The following is a 22,779-nucleotide window of genomic DNA, read 5'->3' on the forward strand; positions in this document are numbered from 1 at the left end:
AAATCAGTCCTTCCTATCCACTCTATCCAGGCCCCTCATAATTTTATACACCTCAATCAAGTCTCCCCTCAGCCTCCTCTGTTCCAATGAAAACAACCCCAGTCTATCCAATCTTTCCTCATCGCTAACATTCCCCAGTCCAGGCAACATCCTGGTAAATCTCCTCTCCACCCTCTCCAGTGCGATCACACCCTTCCTGTAATGTGGTGACCAGAGCTGCAGGCAGTACTCCAGCTGTGTCCCAACTAGTGTTGTATACAGTTCAAGCATAACCTCCCTGCTCTTAATTTCTGTGTCTCATCCAGACTCATGGAGTCGCGGGATAGTGATAGAAACATAGAAGATAGGAGCAGGAGTAGGCCATTCGGCCCCTCGAGCCTGCTCCGCCATTCAATGAGATCATGGCTGATCATCCAAACTCAGTACCCTCTCCCTGCCTTCTCCCCATATCCCTTGATCCCTTTAGCCTTAAGAAATATATCTAACTCTTTCTTGAATATATTTAATGAATTGGCCTCAACTGCCTTCTGTGGTAGAGAATTCCATAGGTTCACCACTCTCTGGGTGAAGAAATTCCTCCTCATCTCAGTCCTAAATGGCTTACCCCTTATCCTTAGACTGTGACCCCTGGTTCTGGGCTCCCCCGCCATCGGGAACATCCTTCCTGCATCTAGTCTGTCTAGTCCTGTTAGAATTTTATAAGTTTCAATGAGATCCCCTCTCATTCTTCTAAACTCCGGCGAGTATAAGTGATGGGGGGGTCGGGGACTCCGGCTGGTTTCGTTGGCCGGGAGTCGGAGTCGGAGGCAGACCGATCCCAGGCGGAGGTCAGTAAACTCGGCAGAGGCCGGAGCTCAAACCCGGGATCATCCAGCGGGCCCGGCGCTTGGACTGAGCTGAGAACTGTCCTTCTGGGGGGAAAAGCAGGTCAGTGCGACATCCCGTCTGTGGAGAGAGAGGAGAGGAAAGTCGGGTTAACGTTTCGGGTCACTGACCTGTCGGCCGAGGGTTCTCTCCACTAACGCTGATTGACCTCATCAGCGTTTCCTGGATTTTCGGTTTCTGCTCCAAAAAGCTACTTGGAGGTTGGGGGCCTGTGACACGCAGCACAGGCAGGGTGGGGCGGAGGGCAGGGGAAAGGGCGGCGTTGGAGGTGTGGGGGGGCTGAGGTTGGTGTGGGGTGGGGAGGAGGCGGGGGTGGGTGGGGAGTTGGGGGGTGGGGGAGGTGGGGGCAGGGCTGGTGGAGGGTGGGGGTCGGTGGGGTGGGGATCGGTGGGGCGGGGAGTTGGGGGTGGGGCGAGGGGGAGGGGTGGGGCGAGGGGGAGGGGAGTTGGGGGTGGGAGGAGGCAGGGGCAGGGTGGGTGGGCGCGGGGGGCACTGCGGGCTCTCTCTCTCTCGGGCCTGGGCGACTGCTTTGTGCAGAGCCCTCGCTTCCCCCGCAGGTGCAGACAGTGATTTTACAAGTCAGCTTTGAATGAAATCTTGTGCCCACTAAGCCCCTCCCTTGTTTGCGATCTGCTGCCACACAGCCTGTGACTGCTCGCCGCTGGGCTCCCTGCTGATGCAGTGCCGGGACGACGGGTCCTGCGTCTGTAAGACGGGCTTCGTGGGACGGAGGTGCGAACAATGCCAGGACAACTATTTCTACGAGGCCTCCACCTTCCACTGCCAGCAGTGTCCTGTCTGCTACGGTCTGGTCCAAGACGAGGTGAGGAACGTCCCGTCCACTCGATGGTAACCAGTCGCGACACAAAACATCCCTAAAAACAACAACAACTGCTGCAGCCCATTAATGGGCTCTTGGCCGATCGACGCCTTTGAACCCCGAGATTTTTCCCACGCCCGTTAACTGGCCGCAGATCCTATTTTTTTATGTGATGTGCACGGTGGGTCGGACTTGGAACCCCCTCATTCACTCCGGGCGAGTGTCATTGCAGCAGGAAACAGGCCCAGGCTGTTGTAAACGACATTCACATAAATACTGAGGCTGCAAGAGCAGGTCAGAGGCTGGGTATTCTGCAGTGAGTGTCTCACCTCCTGACTCCCCAAAGCCTTTCCACCATCTACAAGGCACAAGTCAGGAGTGTGATGGAATACTCTCCACTTGCCTGGATGAGTGCAGCTCCAACAACACTCAAGAAGCTCGACACCATCCAGGACAAAGCAGCCCGCTTGATTGGCACCCCATCCACCACCTTAAACATTCACTCCCTCCACCACCGGCGCACCGTGGCTGCAGTGTGTACCATCTACAAGATGCACTGCAGCAACTCGCCAAGGCTTCTTCGGCAGCACCTCCCAAACCCGCGACCTCTACCACCTAGAAGGACAAGGGCAACAGGCGCATGGGAACACCACCACCTCCAAGTTCCCCTCCAAGTCACACACCATCCTGACTTGGAAATATATCGACCGATCCTTCGTCATCACTGGGTCAAAATCCTGGAACTCCCTCCCTAACAGCACTGTGGGCGTACCTTCACCACACGGACTGCAGCGGTTCAAGAAGGCGGCTCACCACCACCTTCTCGAGAGCAATGAGGGATGGGCAATAAATGCTGGCATTGCCAGCGACACCCAGATCGCAGGAACGAATTAAAAAAACCTCAGCTCATCCGCTGCTGAAACCCTCATCCATGCCTTGGTTACCTCTAGACTTGACTATTCCTGCGCACTCCTGGCTGGCCTCCCACATTCCACCCTCTGTAAACCTGAGGTCATCCACAGCTCAGCTGCCCGTGTCCTAACTCGCACCAAGTCCCGTTTGCCCATCACCCCCTGTGCTCGCTGACCTACATTGGCTCCCGGTTAAGCAACGCCTCGGTTTAAAAATTCTCATCCTTGTTTTCAAATCCCCCCCATGGCCTCGCCCCTCCCTATCTCTGTAACCTCCTTCAGCATTACTACCCTCCGAGATCTCTGCGCTCCTCCAATTCTGGCCTCTTGCACATCCCCGATTTCCATCGCTCCACCATTGGCGGCCGTGCCTTCAGCTGCCGAGGCCCCAAGCTGTGGAATTCCCTCCCTAAACCTCTCCGCCTCTCTCTCCTCCTTGAAGGTGCTCCTTAAAACCTAACTCTAGGTGGGACGTTTGCCTCCAGTTCCGTGGCCTGGCCGAGGTCAGGACCACAGACCACGGAGGGACCAGGGGTCCTGGGCCTTAAGGCGTCCTGGGTGTGTCGAGGTCAGGACCACAGACCACGGAGGGACCAGGGGTCCTGGGCCTTAAGGCGTCCTGGGTGTGTCGAGGCTTTGCTGCTGCTCTTCTTCCAGTTTCTGCCTGTCCGGGTGGAGCGCTGGTGGGAGTCACGCAGCTCTGCTCTGCCCCTCCATGTGGAAGGTTCTGGATGGAGACGGAATTTACTCTGGGGATGAGGGCTCGTGTTCGTGCAAGGCCCGGTCTTGTGTTTAACGGGAGGCTGATGGGGGGCTGCGGTTTCCTCTTGCCCTGGATCCTGGCACTCACGCTCTGTTATTTCTCAGGTGGAGCGACTCAAGCAGAGGATGAACGAGCTGGAGGAGCAATTGGACAATTTCACCAGCCACCCCGAGCAATGGTATCGGCTCTACACCAATCACCTGCAGTCAGCTGTCAAAGACATGGAGGCCCGTTCCGGTCAGGGTGAGTGTGGCCCGGGGGTGGGGGGGGCGGGGGTGGCAGTGAGGCCTAGTCAGTCGTCTACCGCCTTAAACGTTCACTCCGTCCACCACCGGCGCACCGTGGCTGCAGTGTGGACCATCTACAAGATGCACTGCAGCAACTCGCCAAGGCTTCTTCGACAGCACCTCCCAAACCCGCAACCTCTTCCACCTAGAAGGACAAGGGCAGCAGGCGCATGGGAACACCACCACCTCCAAGCTCCCCTCCAAGTCACACACCATCCTGACTTGGAAATATATCGCCGTTCCTTCATCGTCGCTGGGTCAAAATCCTGGAACTCCCTCCCTAACAGCACTGTGGGAGCACCTTCACCACACGGACTGCAGCGGTTCAAGAAGGCGGCTCACCACCACCTTCTCGAGGGCAATGAGGGATGGGCAATAAATGCCGGCCTTGCCCATTCTCATTAAAATTCTCACCCATGTTTTCAAATCCCTCCATGACCCTCCTCGCCCCTCCCTATCTCTGTAACCTCCTCCAGCCCCACAACCCCCCGAGATCTCTGCGCTGCTCTAACTCCGGCCTCTTGCGCATCCCCGATTTCCATCGCTCCACCATTGGTGGCCGTGCCTTCAGCTGCCTGGGCCCCAAGCTCTGGAATTCCCTCCCTAAACCTCTCCGCCTCTCTCCCCTTCCTTAAGACGCTCCTTAAAACCTACCTCTTCGACCAAGCTTTTGCTCACCTGTCCTAATATCTCCTTCTGTGGCTCGGTGTTAAATTTTGTTTGATAATCGCTCCTGTGAAGCACCCTGGGACGTTTTACTGCGTTAAAGGCGCTATATAAATACAAGAATGAACGGGGAGAAACCGAGCTGCCCCGGCTGGGAGTGTTTGTATCTGAGTTGTTGCTGTGTTTGCCGCAGGTCCCCGGGGACTGTTGGTGCAGCATGTGGGGGAACTGGAGATCTCGCTGCACAGAATTGGACAGAAATTGAACAACATCAGCCGGAGCCTGGACTGTGAGCGGAACGAGGAGAAACGCTGCCACCTGGTGTCCGACAGCCAGCTTATCATCAGCACCGCCCACAGGGAGCTGCAGGCAGCCCGGGAGACCCTCGATAGTCCGGTGAGACCCTCGACTGACCGGCCCGAGACCCTCGACTGACTGGTGAGACCCTCGCTAGTCCGGTGAGACCCTCGACTGACCGGTGAGACCCTCGATAGTCCGGCCAGAGACCCTCGATAGTCCGGTGAGACTCTCGACTGACCGGCCCGAGACCCTCGACTGACCATTGAGACCCTCGACAGACCGGCCCAAGACCCTCGACTGACCGGTGAGACCCCCGACAGACCGGCCCAAGACCCTGGACCGTCCAGCCCGGGAGACCCTCGATAGTCCGGTGAGACTCTCGACTGACCGGCCCGAGTCCCTCGACTGACCGGTGAGACCCTCGCTAGTCCGGTGAGACCCTCGACTGACTGGTGAGACCCTCGATAGTCCGGCCAGAGACCCTCGATAGTCCGGTGAGACCCTCGACAGACCAGCCCGAGACCCTAGACCGTCCAGCCCGAGACCCTCGATAGTCCGGTGAGACTCTCGACTGACCGGCCCGAGTCCCTCGACTGACCGGTGAGACCCTCGACAGACCAGCCCGAGACCCTGGACCGTCCAGCCCGAGACCCTCGATAGTCCGGTGAGACCCTCGACCGACCGGCCCGAGACCCTGGACCGTCCAGCCCGAGACCCTCGACCGACCAGCCCTAGACCCTCGCTAGTCCGGTGAGACCCTTGACCGACCGGCCCGAGACCCTGGACCGACCGGCCCGAGACCCTGGACCGTCCGGCCCGAGACCCTGGACCGTCCGGCCCGAGACCCTGGACCGACCGGCCCGAGACCCTGGACCGACCGGCCCGAGACCCTGGACCGACCGGCCCGAGACCCTGGACCGACCGGCCCGAGACCCTGGACCGACCGGCCCGAGACCCTGGACCGACCGGCCCGAGACCCGAGACCGACCGGCCCGAGACCCGAGACTGACCAGTGAGACCCTCGACAGACCGGCCTGAGACCCTGGACCGTCCAGCCCGAGACCCTCGACCGACCGGCCCGAGACTCTGGACCGTCCGGCCCGAGACCCTGGACCGTCCGGCCCGAGACCCTGGACCGACCGGCCCGAGACCCTGGACCGACCGGCCCGAGACCCTGGACCGACCGGCCCGAGACCCTGGACCGACCGGCCCGAGACCCTGGACCGTCCAGCCCGAGACCCTCGATAGTCCGGTGAGACCCTCGACCGACCGGCCCGAGACCCTGGACCGTCCGGCCCGAGACCCTGGACCGTCCGGCCCGAGACCCTGGACCGTCCGGCCCGAGACCCTGGACCGACCGGCCCGAGACCCTGGACCGACCGGCCCGAGACCCTGGACCAACCGGCCCGAGACCGGAGACTGACCGGCCCGAGACCCGAGACTGACCAGTGAGACCCTCGACAGACCGGCCTGAGACCCTGGACCGTCCAGCCCGAGACCCTCGATAGTCCGGTGAGACCCTCGACCGACCGGCCCGAGACCCTGGACCGTCCGGCCCGAGACCCTGGACCGTCCGGCCCGAGACCCTGGACCAACCGGCCCGAGACCCTGGACCGACCGGCCCGAGACCCGAGACTGACCAGTGAGACCCTCGACAGACCGGCCTGAGACCCTGGACCGTCCAGCCCGAGACCCTCGACCGACCAGCCCGAGACCCTTGATAGTCCGGTGAGACCCTCGACCGGCCCGAGACCCGAGACTGACCGGCCCGAGACCCGAGACTGACCGGTGAGACCCTCGACAGACCGGCCTGAGACCCTGGGCCGTCCAGCCCGAGACCCTCGACCGACCAGCCCGAGACCCTCGCTAGTCCGGTGAGACCCTTGACTGACCGGCCCGAGACCCGAGACTGACCGGTGAGACCCTGGACCGTCCGGCCCGAGACCCTGGACCGTCCGGCCCAAGACCCTCGACCGACCGGCCCGAGACCCTGGACCGACCGGCCCGAGACCCTGGACCGACCGGTACTGTTTACTGACCGGCCCAAGACCCGCAGGTGGGTTTGCTCACTCCCAGCCACGTCGCCGCTTTCCTGATTCACAAAGCCACACCGTGTGTATTTTTGTTATATCGTTAACGGTTTTAAAATCGGAATGGATTTTATTTTCTCTCTTTGGACTCTTGTTCCAGTGGCTGGCTGCTTCCTACGAGCTCGGCCCATGTGGCCGCTCTTCCTGCGCGAGTCCAGACAGGGTGTTCGGCTACAGGAGGCATCGCAGCCGACCATGATGCTCTCCAATGTGAGTGACGTGCACACACTCACGTGCACACACTCACGTGCACACATTCACGTGCACACATTCACATGCACACACTCACGTGTACACACTCATGTGCACACACCCAGGCTCGCTCACTCACGTACAGACACGCTACCATACTCATACACACTCACGCGCTCACTCTCACACACACACATACTCACGTACAGGTGTGCGCTCACACTCACACACACACACAAACACACTGGATAGTGAGTAGGAGGAGGATCCTTGCCTGCTTTGTAACCTCCTTTCCCCGGGGTGCTGAGGACTTTGTATCTCCGCTACTGCTGACCTGAATCTGTTTTGTTAACCCGGCACAGACTGGGGATTACAGGCAATAATACCCTCTCCCTGTGCCGAGTCACCGTGTCCTTGTGCTGTTTCATTGTTTTAATATATAATATAATATCGATCTTTGAAGAGTGTCAGACTGGTGGGATCGTCTGAGGGGGGTCCCACTGGGTGACAGTCAGCGGGAGATTAAATCTGCCCCTCCAGTCCTGCCCAGCAGCATCTCTGGCACTGACGGGGCAGAGAAGGTATTACAGTGCTGTGATATTTGTTTCTGGTTACGCAGATACTGTGGCTGAGTCGCGGCTCTCCCAGTGACGAATCCCGGAACTGGACTGAGCTGGCCGAGGAGTCCAGCAGTCTCGCAGAAAGGTAAACTCCGAGCCTGAGGTTTGGTTCTGTCTGAGCTCCTTGCTCCCTGTAACAGGTTCATTACATACATGGTTACTGACTTGCTGCGGTCGAACTAAAGTGCAAAGGAGAGACTTCCAGGTTTCCACTCGCCTTCATCCACCAGCAGAAATAGCTTTAACCCAAAATAACAACAGAAAATGCCGGAAACACTCAGCAGGTCAGGCAGCATCGAGGAGAGAGAAACAGAGTCAGCGTGTCGGGTCGAACCCTTCGTCAGAACTGGAAAAGGTTAGAGAGGAGAGATTTTTAAGCAGGAGCATTTTTAATTTGGCCCCTGTATTTATTTCCTCACATGGTAGCTGTTAATTTTGCTGCCATCGTCATTCACACATCATCTCGAGCCATCTTTTGTTTCTTAACTTGTCCCATTACCTTTTGCCTCGCACCATCATCCCTTGTCAGTCAGTCTCTCCTGCCTTCCACCCGATCACAGACCCTCCCTTTGTTCTTTCCTCCCCCCTTTCCCTGCCCCTGCTTAAAAATCTCTCCTCTCTCTCCTTTTCCAGTTCTGACGAAGGGTCACAGAGTTATACAGCACAGAAAGAGGCCCTTCGGCCCATCGTGTCCACGCTGGCCATCAAGCCCTGTCTATTCTAATCCCATTTTCCAGCACTTGGTCCGTAGCCTTGTATGCTATGGCAATTCAGGTGCTCGTCTAAATGCTTCTTGAATGTTGTGAGGGTTCCTGCCTCTACCACCCTTTCAGGCAGTGAGTTCCAGATTCCAACCACCCTCTGGGTGAAAAAGTTTTCCCTCAAATCCCCTCTAAACCTCCTGCCCCTTACCCTGAAACTATGCCCCCTGGTTATTGACCCCTCTACTAAGGGGAAAAGTTCCTTTCTAGCTACCCTATCTATGCCCCTTATAATTTTGTACACCTCAATCAGGTCCCCCCTCAGCCTTCTCTGCTCTAAGGAAAACAACCCCAGCCTGTCCAGTCTCTCTCCATAGCTGAAGCGCTCCAGCCCAGGTAACATCCTGATGAATCTCCTCTGCATCCTCTCCAATGCAATCACATCCTTCCTATAGTGTGGCGACCAGAACTGCACACAGTATTCCAGCTGTGGTCTAACTAGCGTTTTGTACAGCTCCATCATAACCTCCCTGCTCTTATATTCTATGCCTCGGCTAATGAAGGCAAGTATCCCATATGCCTTTTTAACCACCTTATCTACCTGTCCTGCTGCCTTCAGGGATCTATGTACATGCACACCAAGGTCCCTCTGATCCTCAGAGGGAGCGTTGTCCGCAGTGCCAGTCTCGCGCAAGTCAATGCAAATTTAAACCTACCCCGCCCCCGGTGCCCGCGCACTTGTGTTTCCCGGCAGGGGTCACCCCGTGGCGATCAGGAGCAGGTACCCCCTCCCCTCCCCCCGAGCTCGAATGCTGAGGCCAGTTGCGCGCCCATGTTCCAACGGTGAACTCTGCCGAGACGATGGGATTTCTGGGAAACTCGCTCTGAAACCAGCTTGGCGTACGTGTGCTCGCACTGCCACCCAGTGGTCAGCTGTGGTATTACAGGCCTGTTTATTTCTACTTGTGACGGTCGGTGGCAGCAGAGGGTGTCATTTGCACCGTTCACTGACGGTGATGAACGCCTGGTTTATGGAGGGGGTCCCATGTCACCAGATGCGCGCAGCTGAGACCCAATTTCACTGTGTCAGCCGTGGTTCAGTGGGTCGCACCTTCAGCTCAGAGTCAGAAGGTCGTGGGTTCAAGTCCCCATTTCAGGGACTTGAGCACAAAAATCCAGGCTGACCCTCCAGTGCCGTGCTGAGGGAGTGCTGCCCTGTCAGAGGGGCAGTACTGAGGGAGCGCCGCACTGTCAGAGGGCCAGTACTGAGGGAGCGCCGCACTGTCGGAGGGCCAGTACTGAGGGAGCGCCACACTGTCGGAGGGGCGGTACTGAGGGAGCGCCGCACTTTCAGAGGGTCAGTACTGAGGGAGCGCTGCACTGTCGGGGGGGCAGTACTGAGGGAGCGCTGCACTGTCAGATGGGCAGTACTGAGGGAGCGCTGCACTGTCGGAGGGGCAGTACTGAGGGAGCGCCGCACTGTCGGAGGGCCAGTACTGAGGGAGCGCCGCACTGTCGGAGGGCCAGTACTGAGGGAGCGCCGCACTGTCGGAGGGGCGGTACTGAGGGAGCGCCGCACTTTCAGAGGGTCAGTACTGAGGGAGCGCTGCACTGTCGGGGGGGCAGTACTGAGGGAGCGCTGCACTGTCAGATGGGCAGTACTGAGGGAGCGCTGCACTGTCAGATGGGCAGTACTGAGGGAGTGCTGCACTGTCGGAGGGTCAGTACTGAGGGAGCGCCGCACTGTCGGGGGGGCAGTACTGAGGGAGCGCCGCACTGTCAGATGGGCAGTACTGAGTGAGCGCTGCACTGTCAGATGGGCAGTACTGAGGGAGCGCTGCACTGTCAGATGGGCAGTACTGAGGGAGCGCCGCACTGTCAGATGGGCAGTACTGAGGGAGCGCCGCACTGTCAGATGGGCAGTACTGAGGGAGCGCCGCACTGTCGGAGGGGCAGTACTGAGGGAGTGCCGCACTGTCGGAGGGGCAGTGCTGAGGGAGCGCTGCACTGTCAGATGGGCAGTACTGAGGGAGCGCTGCACTGTCAGATGGGCAATACTGAGGGAGTGCTGCACTGTCAGATGGGCAGTACTGAGGGAGCGCTGCACTGTCGGAGGGCCAGTACTGAGGGAGCGCCGCACTGTCGGAGGGGCAGTACTGAGGGAGCGCCGCACTGTCGGAGGGGCAGTACTGAGGGAGCGCCGCACTGTCGGAGGGGCAGTACTGAGGGAGCGCCGCACTGTCAGAGGGCCAGTACTGAGGGAGCGCCGCACTGTCGGAGGGGCAGTACTGAGGGAGCGCCGCACTGTCGGAGGGGCGGTACTGAGGGAGCGCCGCACTGTCGGAGGGGCGGTACTGAGGGAGCGCCGCACTGTCGGAGGGGCAGTACTGAGGGAGCGCCGCACTGTCGGAGGGGCAGTACTGAGGGAGCGCCGCACTATCGGAGGGGCAGTACTGAGGGAGCGCTGCAATGTCGGAGGGTCAGTACTGAGGGAGCGCCTTTAGAATCCTAAAAACAGCAATCAGATCTCAACTTTCTCTCTTCCAGTGAGAACGTGCCTAATTTACATAATCGCACCTCATAATTTAATCCTTCCATCTCCTCAATCATTCTGGTTGCTCTTTTCTGTATCCTTTCAGTAGCTGCAATATCATCTCTACTGTGGTGACCAGAGCTGTAAATAGTATTCCAAGCGTAGTTGCACCAATAATTTATAAAGTGACAGGGTTATCTCACTATTTATAAAGTGACAGGGTTACCTCACTATTTATAAAGTGGCAGGGTTATCTCACTATTTATAAAGTAACAGGGTTACATCACTATTTATAAAGTGACAGGGTTACCTCACTATTTATAAAGTGACAGGGTTATCTCACTATTTATAAAGTGACAGGGTTATCTCACTACTTATAAAGTGACAGGGTTATCTCACTATTTATAAAGTGACAGGGTTACCTCATTATTTATAAAGTGACAGGGTTATCTCACTATTTATAAAGTGACAGGGTTATCTCACTATTTATAAAGTGACAGGGTTACCTCACTATTTATAAAGTGACAGGGTTATCTCACTATTTATAAAGTGGCAGGGTTATCTCACTACTTATAAAGTGACAGGGTTACCTCACTATAAAGTGACAGGGTTATCTCACTATTTATAAAGTGACAGGGTTATCTCACTATTTATAAAGTGACAGGGTTACCTCACTATTTATAAAGTGACAGGTTTACCTCACTATTTATAAAGTGACAGGGTTACCTCACTATTTATAAAGTGACAGGGTTATCTCACTATTTATAAAGTGGCAGGGTTATCTCACTACTTATAAAGTGACAGGGTTACCTCACTATAAAGTGACAGGGTTATCTCACTATTTATAAAGTGACAGGGTTACCTCACTATTTATAAAGTGACAGGGTTATCTCACTATAAAGTGACAGGGTTATCTCACTATTTATAAAGTGACAGGGTTATCTCACTATTTATAAAGTGACAGGGTTATCTCACTATTTATAAAGTGACAGGGTTATCTCACTATTTATAAAGTGACAGGGTTACCTCACTATTTATAAAGTCATGGTGTGGAGATGCCGGAGTTGGACTGGGCTGGACAAATGTAAGAAGTCACACAACACCAGGTTATAGTCCAACAGCTTTATTTGAAATCACAAGCTTTCGGAGCGCTGCTCCTTCTTCAGGTGAAGTGGAGAAATGCATAAAGACACAGCTTATATAGTCAGAGAATCATGTCAGATGTTTACAGGTAACCTTTCCAACTGCCATTTATCGCACCTCGGCAGAGAGATAATTGTAAAGTCTGTAGGTTGTGCAGTAAATAACTTCAGAGACTTTAGAAGTACAAACAAAACAGGTCTTTACTATTCAGAGGTCTGGGCGATTTCTGCCCTAGTTAACGTATTCCAACCCTTATATACTGGTGTGGTCACTATCGGTATTACAGTATACATGAGCCAATAAATAGTGCCACCCTAAGTAGTGCTCTTAAAGGCGAACGGTTACATTCTATAGTTCCCTTAAAGGTAAACGGTTACATACACAACACTCCTCCCTTTCTAGCTTATTACTTACAGAATCCCGTTAAACATACAATCTTCAACTTATATAGACAGTTTGCAGATATACTCTCGATGGAGTCAACGTCATATAACTTCATGTTTAACATAACATAACATATATAACTTCATGTCAAAACAGATCACAGATTCAGTCTCCGTAGGAACAGTTGCAACATACTCTTAGTGGAAACAGTTTACAGGTTCAGTCTCTGTGGAGGTTTCCGGATTCTGTCCGGATAACGCCGCAGTGGTGTCGTCATTCCCAGCGGTCCAGTAGGTGTCTCTGGTAAAGTCGATTCAGCTGGAACAACAGTGTCAGGTTTATCTGATTCTAGTATTACTAGATCAGAAGTAGGTGTTCTGGGTACTTCAGTTTCAACATTACTCGGGTAAGGTGGTGAAGTCGACTGTTCATTTGTGGCGGACCCTATGATCTGGTCAACGTGGCGCCTTATTACCTTGTCCCCAATGTCCACCGTGTACATCAACGGTCCTAGCCTTTTTTTAATAGTTCCAGGCTGCCATTTCTCCGTACGGTAGTCCCGGGCCAAAACTTGTTGCCCCATCTGGAAAGATCTGGTGGCCCTTTCATTCATGCCCTGGAATTGCCGGTTCTCTACGTCCCTTCTTACGTTTGGTTTGAGCAAATCCAGCCGGCATCTTAGGCGTCTATTGTAAAACATCATTGCGGGAGTTTGATTCGTGACCGCATGTGTTGCATTTCGATAGGCCAACAAAAAGCTATCCACCTTATGCTGTAAACTTATGTCTTCATTACTCATGGCCTTTATGGCCTTCTTGAAGGTCTGGACAAATCTTTCAGCCAGTCCATTGGAGGCGGGATGGTATGGGGCTGATGTGTAATGTTTAACCCCATTGCTTTTTAGAAATTTCTTAAATTCCTCAGACACAAATTGCGGCCCATTATCGGAACAGACCTGTTCTGGCAGACCATTCCGCGCAAACATTGTCCTTAGCACCGTAATGGTTTTTTCCGTCGTGGTGGTGGTCATCTTAATTACTTCCGGCCACTTGGAGTGGGCATCTACCGCTATTAAGAACATCGAGTCCATGAAAGGCCCCGCAAAGTTGATGTGTACTCTTTGCCAGGGAGATGAGGGCCACTCCCATGGGTGCAGAGGAGCCTGTGGTGGCGCGTTCTGAACCCTCTGACATCCTAGGCAATTCTTCGTTATCTCCTCTATGTCCCCATCGATGCCTGGCCACCACACAAACGCCCTAGCTAGGTTCTTCATCTTTACGCCCCCCAGGTGTCCTTCGTGCAGCTCCTTGAGTATTTTCTTTTGGAGTTTGGGTGGAATCACCACTCTAGACCCACACATCAGGGTTCCTCGACACACAGACAGTTGTGCTTTCCTCTGTGCGAATGCTTGCAGTGTTGGTTCGCACTGCGCTGGCCATCCCTCCACCGTTAAGTCATAGACTCGTGAAAGAGTCGGGTCATTCCTTGTCTCATTTTCGATCATTGAGTTCGTGATCGGCAAACACTCCACTATTGATGAGTGGAACAACTCTACTGGGTCTACTGTCCTCGCTTCTTCTACCATTGGCAATGGTAAGCGTGATAGCCCATCAGCGTTTCCATGTTGCTTGGACCGTTTGTATTCAATATCATACTGGTGTGCCCCAAGTAAGACTGACCATCTTTGTAGCCTTTGTGCTGTCATGTTGGACACGGCCTTGTTCGGGTTAAATATGGACACCAACGGCTGGTGGTCTGTCAGCAATGTGAACCTCTTACATTGCAAGTAATGGTTGAATTTCTTCACGCCCCACACAAGACTGAGGGCCTCCCTGTCTATCTGGGCGTAATTTCGCTCCGCGGGTGTCAAAGATCGGGACGCAAAAGCCACTGGCCTTTCCGAGCCATTTGGTAGCCTGTGCGAAAGTACTGCTCCAATTCCGTACGGTGAAGCATCACACGCCAGCCGAAGGGGTAATGCTGGGTTGAAATGAGCCAACACTTCTTCAGAGGTAATCAACTCCTTGCTTCTGCGAAAAGCCTTTTTGCACTCCTCACTCCACTTCCATGGTGTCTCCTTTCGCAACAGCTCATTCAGTGGATGCAGCACCGTGGACAAATTTGGTAGGAACTTGTGGTAGTAATTGATTAACCCCAAGAATGATCGTAACTGTGACACGTTCCCTGGAGCGGGAGCCTTCACGACTGCTTCTATCTTCTCCGGTGATTTATGTAGTCCCTCGCGGTCAATGATATGACCGCAGTATGAGATTCGTTTTTGGAAAAACTCACACTTATTGCGGTTAACCCTAAGGCCATACTCCTTTAACCTGGTGAGTACCAGTTTCAAATTCGTGAGGTGTTCCTCTTCATCCATTCCCGTGATTAGGATATCATCCAAATAGCACTGCGTGCTTGGAATTCCTTGTAACACCTGTTCCATGGCCCTCTGCCAAATTGCTGGTGCCGAAGCCACTCCAAAGACCAGTCTGTTATAACGGTACAACCCTCTGTGGGTATTTATAGTTAGGTATTGGCGTGACTCTTCCTCAACCTCCATCTGTAAATATGCCTGAGCTAGGTCTATCTTCGTGAAGTGTTTTCCTCCAGCCAACGAAGCGAAAATATCTTCAATCCTTGGCAGCGGGTATTGTACCGACTGAAGCACCGGGTTCACTGTGATCTTGAAATCCCCGCAGATACGGACCTTCCCCGGTCCCCCTGGCTTACTACTTGGTGAGGATTTCATGACGGGTACAATGGCCGTGGCCCACTCACTGTGGTCTACTTTTGACAGAACCCCTGATCGTTCAAGTTCTTCTAGTTCTGCCTCCACTGCTGGTCGTATTGCATACGGTACCGACCTGGCCTTACAAAACTTTGGGCTTGCATGTTCTGCAATCTTGACCTTTGCTTTAATACCTCGTAGCTTTCCCAGTCCTTGCTGGAATACCTCTTTAGCTTCGTCTAATATTCTGGCCAACCGTTCAGGTTTGACGTCCTCTTTTTCGGGCTCCACCGTCATGGTGTTTAGTGCATGCCAATCCATCTTTATTTTCCGGATCCACTCCCGTCCCAGAAGTGGTGGGCCTCCCTCAGACAACACATACAGCTCCAACCGGTGGTGAACTTTATCTTTGTATTTCACCTTGACCTCTATCTTCCCGATGGGGAATACTTTTTGCCCCGTGTATGTCTTCAGTATCAGATCCGCATCCCGTAGTGGAATATGCTTGAAAAACTTTTGATAGTCATGCTTATTCATGACCGTCAACGCCGATCCGGTGTCCACTTCCATTTTTACTGGGACCTTTTCAATCGGTAGCGTTATCCAAATAGTTTGACGGTCGGCTTCATTGCTCACGTTGTGAATTCTTAGACCGTCCAGTCCTCTGCCTTTGGCGTGTGTGTCCGACTTCTGTTCCTTCAGACTCTTCCTATTTGCGTCATGTACCTTTCTGTCCCATTTTTGTGAGGGCTCATTATTGTTGCACGTCGTTCCTGACCGGCACACTTTAGCTATGTGCCCGATCTTGCCACATTTCCAGCATTCCTGGTTTTTACCCCAGCATTGCTTTTGGTCGTGTGTTGACTTCCCACAACGATAGCATTTGGTGATATTACCTCGTTTAGGCATCTTCTCTTCTCGAGAACAACACAAGTCTTTCTTTACTTATTACTTTTCTGAAATTCTTAATAATTTCCAAGATGGCGGTTTCCCGCTTCTTCCTTCTTCTTCAGCGGTTTTTCCCGAAAAATGGCGGCTTTCCCGCGCTTCTCGCTCTCCCCGCCCACTTCAATGGCGGTTTTCCCGCGCTTGGCGGTCTTCACCCGGTCCCCCGACGCCGTCTGTCAGCCCGAGTGCGGCCCTTATCTATAGATCCGATTGCTCTCGCGGCTCTCGGCCCTTATCTGGAGATGCGATCGCTGGCTTGCAACGCCTCCCGCTCGGCTCTGGCTCCCCCGCTCGCGCGGCTCTCGGCTCTGACACTCCCGCGCCTACTCGCAGGCTCAGCGCTTCGTGGCGGCGGTTGCTGCACGGCTTCTCACATTGCCCGCGGTCCGGCTGTCACCCGACGCCGTTGGACCCGAATGCTTTGCCCTTCTCCTCCAAATACTTCTACCCCGTTTTTGTTTTTGTTTTAACTACTCACAGTCTCTTCGGCCGCCTTGTTTTAGGCTGATTGGCTCGCTCAAGATGTGGTAGCAGGGTAATCTGTGCCTGTTGTTGCCGCAGCTTTGCTGTTAATCTTCCAGCTTCCAGTAAGTACTATACTTTTAGTAGACGGAGCCTCGTGTTTTCTTTTTGAAGCTCTCTGCTACTGGTTAGTCTTGCCGCAGGGTACGATCGGACTCGTCGCCACTGTAAAGTCTGTAGGTTGTGCAGTAAATAACTTCAGAGACTTTAGAAGTACAAACAAAACAGGTCTTTACTATTCAGAGGTCTGGGCGATTTCTGCCCTAGTTAACGTATTCCAACCCTTATATACTGGTGTGGTCACTATCGGTATTACAGTATACATGAGCCAATAAATAGTGCCACCCTAAGTAGTGCTCTTAAAGGCGAACGGTTACATTCTATAGTTCCCTTAAAGGTAAACGGTTACATACACAACAATAATCACAGCAGTCAAAGGTGTGAATGGTGTCCAAACAGGTCAGTCAGGGAAACATTACATCAAAGAACAATGAGGTGGGGTCACAAGGGGTCAAATATTGCAGATGCTGGGGTCTGTATGAAAAACAAAAAAAGACAAAAAACATTTTTTTTGGCTGGAAATCACAGCAGGTCCGGCCGCATCTGTGTAGAGAGAACAAGCCAATGTCGACTCGAGTCTGGATGACCCTGCATCAGGTGGGGTTACATGTAGCGTGACATGAACCCAAGATCTCGGTTGAGGCCGTCCTCATGAGTGCGGAACTTGGCTATCAGTTTCTGCTCGACGATTTTGCGTTGTCGTGTGTCTCGAAGGCCACCTTGGAGAATGCTTACCTGATGCAGGGTCATCCAGACTCGAGTCGACATTGGCTTGTTCTCTCTACACAGATGCGGCCGGACCTGCTGTGATTTCCAGCCAAAAAAAATGTTTTTTGTCTTTTTTTGTTTTTCATACAGACCCCAGCATCTGCAATATTTGACCCCTTGTGACCCCACCTCATTGTTCTTTGATGTAATGTTTCCCTGACTGACCTGTTTGGACACCATTCACACCTTTGACTGCTGTGATTATCTCTCTGTCGAGGTGTGATAAATGGCAGTTGGAAAGGTTACCTGTAAACATCTGACATGATTCTCTGACTATATAAGCTGTGTCTTTATGCATTTCTCCACTTCACCTGATGAAGGAGCAGCGCTCCGAAAGCTTGTGATTTCAAATAAACTGTTGGACTATAACCTGGTGTTGTGTGACTTCTTACATTTGTCCACCCCAGTCCAACTCCGGCATCTCCACACCATATTTATAAAGTGACAGGGTTACCTCACTATTTATAAAGTGACAGGGTTACCTCACTATTTATAAAGTGACAGGGTTATCTCACTATTTATAAAGTGACAGGGTTACCTCACTATAAAGTACGATAGCAAAATACTGCAGATGTTGGAAATCTGAAATAACAACAGAAAATGCTGGAAAAACTCAGCAGGTCAGGCAACATCCGTGGAGAGAAATTTGAGTTGACGTTTCGGGTTGGACCCTTCTTCAAAACTGGAAAGAAAAGAAACTAGATCGGAGGCAGGGCTGCGATCGGACAAAAGAATAAAAGAAACAAAAGAAGTAAAAGAGATTAGAAGCTAGACGAGATGGTAATAGGCTGGGATTAGGTGTAAAGTGTACTGGCAGGGCAAAAGATAGCTATAAAGTGACAGGGTTATCTCACTATTTCGGCTCAATTTTGTCCCCTTCTAACCTCATAGGAACACAGAATGATACAGCACATTAAGAGGCCATTCGGCCCATCATGCCTGTGCCGGCTCTTTGAAAGAGCTCTCCAATTAGTCCCACTCCCCCCTGCTCTCTCCCCACAGCCCTGCAAATGTTTTCCCTTCAAGTATTTATCCAATTCCTTTTTGAAAGGTACGATTGAATCTGCTTCCACTGCCCTTACAAGCAGCTCATTCCAGATCACAACTTGCTGCATAAAAATAATTCTCCTCATCTCCCCTCTGGTTCTTTTGCCAATTACCTTAAATCTGTGTCCTCTGGTTACCGACCCTCCTGCCAGTGGGAACAGTTTCTCTTTATTTACTCTCTCAAAACCCTTCGTGATTTTCACAGAAATCACAGAAACCCCACAGTGCAGATAGAGGCCATTTCAGCCCATCGAGCCTGCACCGACACATATCCCACCCGATCCCCGTAACCCCACGTATTTAATCCCCCTAACACTAAGGGTCAATTTATCATAGCCAATCAACCTAACCCGCACATCTTTGGACTGTGGGAGGAAACCGGAGCACCCGGAGGAAACCCACGCAAACACGGGGAGAATGTGCAAACTCCACACAGACAGTCACCCGAGGCTGGATTCGAACCCGGGTCCCTGGCGCTGTGAGGCAACAGTGCTAACCACTATGCCACTGTGCTGCCTCTATCAAACCTCCTCTCAACCTTCTCTGCTCTAAGGAGAACAACCCCAGCTTCTCCAGTCTCTCCACGTAACTGAAGTTAATGCAACTCAACACCTGATGTTCTTGACTCACTGCTGACCGTTGACCTCCCACCCCATGTCCGCCCGCTCGCTCTCACCTCTCCTCCTCTCTCTGTCTCAGTGACTAGTGGGGTACCGCAGGGATCGGTGCTTGGACCCCAGCTATTCACAATATATATTAATGATCTAGACAAGGGAACTAGATGTAATATCTCCAAGTTTGCAGACGACACAAAGCTGGGTGGGCGTGTGTGCTGTGAGGAGGATGCCGAGAAACTCCAGTATGATTTGGACAGGTTGGGTGATTGGGCAGATGCATAGCAGATGCAATATAACGTGGATAAATGCGAGGTTATCCACTTTGGTGGCAAAAACAAGAAGACAGATTATTATCTGAACGGCAATAGATTGGGAAAAGGGGAAGTGCAACGAGACCTGGGTGTCCTTGTGCACCAGTCGCTGAAGGTAAGCATGCAGGTGCAGCAGGCGGTTAAGAAGGCAAATGGTATGTTGGCCTTCATAGCGAGAGGATTCGAGTGCAGGAGCAAGGATGTCTTGCTGCAGTTGTACAGGGCCTTGGTGAGACCACACCTTGAATATTGTGTGCAGTTTTGGTTGTCTTATCTGAGGAAGGATGTTTTTGCCATGGAGAGAGTGCAGCGAAGATTCACCAGACTGATACCTGGGATGGCAGGAATGGCGTATGAAGAGAGATTGGGTCGATTAGGCTTATATTCGCTAGAATTTAGAAGAATGAGAGGGGATCTCATTGAAACTTATAAAATTCTAACAGGACTAGACAGACTAGATGCAGGAAGGATGTTCCCGATGGCCGGGGTGTCCAGAACCAGGGGGCATAGTCTAAGGATAAGGTGTAGGCCATTTAGGACTGAGATGAGGAGGAATTTCTTCACCCAGAGAGTGGTGAACCTGTGGAATTCTCTACCACAGAAGGCAGTTGAGGCCAATTCATTAAATATATTCAAGAAGGAGTTAGATATATTTCTTAAGGCTAAAGGGATCAAGGGATATGGGGAGAAAGCAGGGACAGGGTACTGAATTTGGATGATCAGCCATGATCGCATTGAATGGCGGAGCAGACTCGAGGGGCTGAATGGCCTACTCCTGCTCCTATCTTCTATGTTTCTATGTCTCATTGTGCAGCCACACCAAAGTTGCGACAGAGATCGAGTTGGCGGTGCGAGAAGTCCTGGCCACGTCCAACCAAAGCTACCTGCTCCTGTCGGGCATCATCGAGGGCGGCTCCGCAGCTGGTGACATCTCGGAGGCCGAGGATCGGTGAGTGAGCCGTCGATCTCCATCTCCCCCGCGGGGCACCGATCGCGAAAATGGCCGCCGCGCCAAAGGGAGGTATCGGGACAGGTGACCAAAAAGTCAAAGGGGCGGGTTTTAGAAAGCGTCTTAAAGGAGGAGATAGAGGCGGAGAGGTTTGGGGAGGGAATTCCAGAGTTTGAGGTCCAGGCAGCTGAAGGCGTGGCCGCCAATGGTGCAGCAATGACAATCGGGCACGAGCAAGAGGCCAGAATTGGAGGAGCGCAGAGATCTTGGCGCGTTGGAGGAGCGCAGAGAGGTCGGAGGTGCGGCCTAACCCTGCAGCGCAGTGATGTCATTAAAAGGGTTTGCATCACGATCTGAGGATCGATACTGGTCGGACTTGGGCGCAGATGACATCATCGCGCCGCCAAGACAGCGAAACTCCCCCCCCCACCCACCCCCAAAATCCAGTCACCGGCCGCATTTCCCGCCCAAACAACAGTGATCGCACTTGAAGAGCAACACGACACATAAAGCACTTTGGGATGTTTGTAGGTGTCGGCTGTGGCTCAGTGGGTAGCACCCTCGCCTCTGAGTCAGAAGGTCGTGGGTTCAAGCCCCACTCCAGAGACTTGAGCACAAATGCAGGCTGACACTCCCAGTGCAATACTGAGGGAGCGCCGCACTGTCGGACGGGCGGTACTGAGGCAGCGCCGCACTGTCGGACGGGCGGTACTGAGGCAGCGCCGCACTGTCGGATGGGCGGTACTGAGGCAGCGCCGCACTGTCGGATGGGCGGTACTGCGGGAGCGCTGCACTGTCGGAGGGGCAATACTGCGGGAGCGCCGCACTGTTGGAGGGGCAATACCGAGGGAGCGCTGCACTGTCGGAGGGGCAGTACTGAGGGAGCGCTGCACTGTCGGAGGGGCAGTACTGAGGGAACGCTGCACTGTCAGAGGTGCCGTCTTTTGGATGAGACGTTAAACAAGGCCCCGTCTGCGCTCTCAGGCAGATGTAAAGGATCCCACGGCGGGTAAATGGAGTCGAGATACACATCAGCCATGATCTAATTGAATGGCGGAACAGGCTCGAGGGGCTGAATGACTGACAGCCGTCTATATGTTTCTATCCCTCAACCAACACCTGAAACAGATTATCTGATCCATTATCTCTTTGCTGTTTGTGGGAGCTTGCTGTGCGCAAATTGGCTGCCGTGTTTCCTACATTACAACAGTGGAACTTGAGAAGTGGGAATTGGCTGTAAAGCGCTTTGGGACATCCTGGGGTGGCGAAAGGCGCTGGAGAAATCCTGATGGCTCTCTTCTCTCTTACAGACTGCAGGCGTTGCAGAATAAAATGGAGGAGGTGGAGGTGGAGGTGGAGGAGGTGTTGAAGGAGGCGAAGAGGCTGTACGCCTCCACTCAGCAGGCTCGAGGGTCGAGTCCTGCTCTGCTTCTAAACCACACTGAACTGGAGCCAGAGGTCTGTGCACAGTCCCTCTCATTCCTACTAACAGATCTCCCGTGACGATGCTCCTGTCTAGTCTTGGATCCGGAACAGAGTTGCAGACCCTGGCCTGTCCCTTTAAAGCCACTGCTCAGATACGTCCTGTGAGGGAGCGCTCCAAGTAGGCACACCCCCGGGGGGGCCAGTTACTGTCGCTGGTGGCACTTCCACTACATCGGCAGCACCTCTCCTTGTGAGAGAGGCCAGGCTATCTGCAGGCTTAGAAAAACCTAGCAGGAAATAACGGGCTTTCTTTCCCTTTAGACTTCCCCCCACTCCCCCCTCCCCAGAAGATTCTTCCATAGAGTCATAACGGCACAGAAGGAGGCCATTCGGCCCATCGAGTCCGTGCCGGCTCTCTGTGGAGCAATCCAGTCAGTCCCATTCCTCCGCTCTATCCCCGTAGCCCTGCAAGTTTATTTCCCTCAAGTGCCTATCCAGTCTCCCCTTGAAAACATTGAATCTCCGCTTCCACCACTTCCGTCGGCAGCGAGTTCCAGGTCTTCACCACTCGCTGCGTAAAAAAGTTTTCCCTCACATCCCCCCTGTATCTCTTGCCCAAAACCTTAAATCTGTGTCCCCTAGTCTTTGTACCATCAACTAGTGGGAACAGCCTTTCCCCGTCTAGCCTATCCAAACCCATCATAATCTTGTACACCTCTATCAAATCACCCCTCAACCTCCTTTGCTCTAATGAAAACAAATCCAGCTTCTCCAACCTGCCCTTGTAGCTAAGATCCACCATCCCCAGAACCATTCTGGTAAATCTCCTCTGCACCCTCTCAAGGGCCTTCACATCCTTCCTAAAGTGTGGTGACCAGAACTGGACGCAATTTCCAGTTGTGGCCTAACCAGTGCTTTATAAAGGTTCAGCATAACTTCTCTACTTTTGTACTCAATACCTCTATTTATGAAGCCCAAGTTCCCATATGCTTTGCTAACCACTCTCTCAATATGTCCTGCCACCTTCAGCGACCTATGCACATTAACTCCCAGGTCCCTCTGTCCCTGCACACTCTTTAAAACTGTGCCATTAAGTGTATATTGCCTCT

General features: G+C 53.2%; 1 protein-coding gene across 1 annotated transcript in view; it reads left to right on the forward strand.

Annotated features, from left to right (window-relative positions):
• The window catches only part of LOC147101613 (laminin subunit gamma-3-like), a 119,148-nt gene that overhangs the window by 84,891 nt on the left and 11,478 nt on the right, over positions 1-22,779 (forward strand). The window contains 6 exon segments of the mRNA XM_085965316.1: positions 1,530-1,708; positions 3,484-3,622; positions 4,526-4,728; positions 7,534-7,619; positions 20,111-20,245; positions 21,556-21,703. Coding sequence (XP_085821442.1) covers positions 1,530-1,708; positions 3,484-3,622; positions 4,526-4,728; positions 7,534-7,619; positions 20,111-20,245; positions 21,556-21,703 — 890 coding nt within the window.

Source organism: Somniosus microcephalus, chromosome 23, assembly GCF_052327205.1.
Source record: "Somniosus microcephalus isolate GS21.2 chromosome 23, FLI_Smic_1.0, whole genome shotgun sequence".
Classification (NCBI taxonomy): Eukaryota; Metazoa; Chordata; class Chondrichthyes; order Squaliformes; family Somniosidae; genus Somniosus; species Somniosus microcephalus.